Source organism: Acanthamoeba castellanii, assembly GCF_000313135.1.
Source record: "Acanthamoeba castellanii str. Neff unplaced genomic scaffold scf7180000084740, whole genome shotgun sequence".
NCBI classification, from domain to species: domain Eukaryota; phylum Discosea; order Longamoebia; family Acanthamoebidae; genus Acanthamoeba; species Acanthamoeba castellanii.
Genome location: NW_004457372.1, coordinates 34210 through 35611, shown reverse-complemented (window position 1 = coordinate 35611; position 1402 = coordinate 34210). Strand labels below are relative to the sequence as shown.

The 1402-nt window shown below is 63.9% G+C and overlaps 2 protein-coding genes across 2 annotated transcripts in view; one reads left to right on the top strand and one right to left on the bottom strand.

The window, feature by feature from the left end:
• The window catches only part of ACA1_390410 (ankyrin repeat-containing protein), a gene marked incomplete at both ends in the record, with an annotated part of 2213 nt that extends 1070 nt beyond the window's left edge, over positions 1–1143 (top strand). The window contains 4 exons of the mRNA XM_004336682.1: positions 61–159; positions 262–350; positions 572–736; positions 832–1143. Coding sequence (XP_004336730.1) covers positions 61–159; positions 262–350; positions 572–736; positions 832–1143 — 665 coding nt within the window. The remainder of the gene's footprint in view (positions 1–60; positions 160–261; positions 351–571; positions 737–831) is intronic.
• A 134-nt stretch (positions 1144–1277) lies between these two features.
• ACA1_390400 (polynucleotide adenyltransferase) overlaps positions 1278–1402 on the bottom strand; it is a gene marked incomplete at both ends in the record, with an annotated part of 879 nt that continues 754 nt past the window's right edge. Inside the window, one exon of the mRNA XM_004336681.1 lies at positions 1278–1379. Coding sequence (XP_004336729.1) covers positions 1278–1379 — 102 coding nt within the window. The remainder of the gene's footprint in view (positions 1380–1402) is intronic.

Genomic DNA, 1402 nt, shown 5'->3' with positions numbered 1-1402 from the left:
TGTGCGTGTCGAGTCATGCGTGCCGAGTGAGTGCCTGACTGTAAGTGGGGGCGAGATCAGGTGCAAAAGAGGACGTGGCGTTGGCGCAGGCGGTGCTTGCGCGGTGCACTGAGGATCGGCACAAAGTGGTTAACTCCCTCGGACCCCGAGGCTACACGGGTTGGGTGCCCTACCGCCTTCATTTCAATTTCTATAGCACGAGCTGACAGGTCTGTGTCGCGTCGCGTGCGTGGTTGCGCGCGTGTCGTGTCGTGAGCGCAGCGTTGGAAGAGGCCTGCGGAAAGAGGCGGACCAAGACGATCGAATTCCTTTTGGGTGAGCTGCCGCGCGACTATGACTGCTCCTACGAGGTACTGCGCGCGTTGAGGTACTGCGACGCGGCCGTCGTTGCAGCGATGATCGAGCGGGGAGCCCGGCTCGACCAAGTCCACCGCCGTTTTCACCCCATCCACTTCGCTTGCCAAGTACTTGTCCTGCGTTCGCAGCACACACACACACCACACACCACACACACGACACCACACGACACGGCCACACGTACATGACATAGTTTGCTGACAACCAAACGCAGCGAAGCGATGGGGAAGAGGTGGCCTTGCTGCTGCTTGACCATGGCGCCGATGTGAACCAGCGAATACCGGAGACCCCGCTGCACAGGGCCTGCCTCGTCGCATCGCCCTCACCGCCTCTGGTTGAACCGCTCCTCGACCGCGGCGCAGCGCCCAATGCAACCGATGTACGATGCTCCGTGCCCGTTGCGTGTGCGTGTGCGTGTGCGTGTGCGTGGCGAGTGTGCGCTTTCTCACCGCGGTGGCCACTACGGCGAAGCAGGACAGCAGGTTGACCCCTCTGTGGTACCTTTTGCTGCGGCCGGCCAACTCAGCCCAGGCCAGCGCAAGGAAGGCGGCTGTGGCCCGGCTTCTGATGGCGCGGGGCGGCCGGCTGCCGACATCGTCCGTCGGTCGAGGCGGCGGCGGTGGTGTCGTTGACGCCAACGCCAACGCGCTGAGCCAGCTGCTGTACTGGCTGCACGGAGACCAACGCCCCGGGTCGTCCCTGGGCTGTAGGTGGCCTGCGCGGGAGCAATGGGTGACCACTCTCGTTGAATGCCTCATCGAGCACGGCGCTCTCACCTCCCGGTAACAACCCACTCACCTCTTCGCCGCCATCAATCAAGGCCTGATGATGGCCAAACCACGCACACGCACCACCGCACACACATTACCGCACACCGCACACGCCACACGCACACGCACACACGCACACAGCAAGAGGCGTCAGAAAGATTGCAGCTTGCGCTCTTCTACTCGACACCGCTGGTCATCGCCTGTCTGGCCAAGCACGGCTTCCCACGCCGCGCCGCAGCTCTCGGCCGCGCACTGGCCGCCCTGGTGAGCGCGCC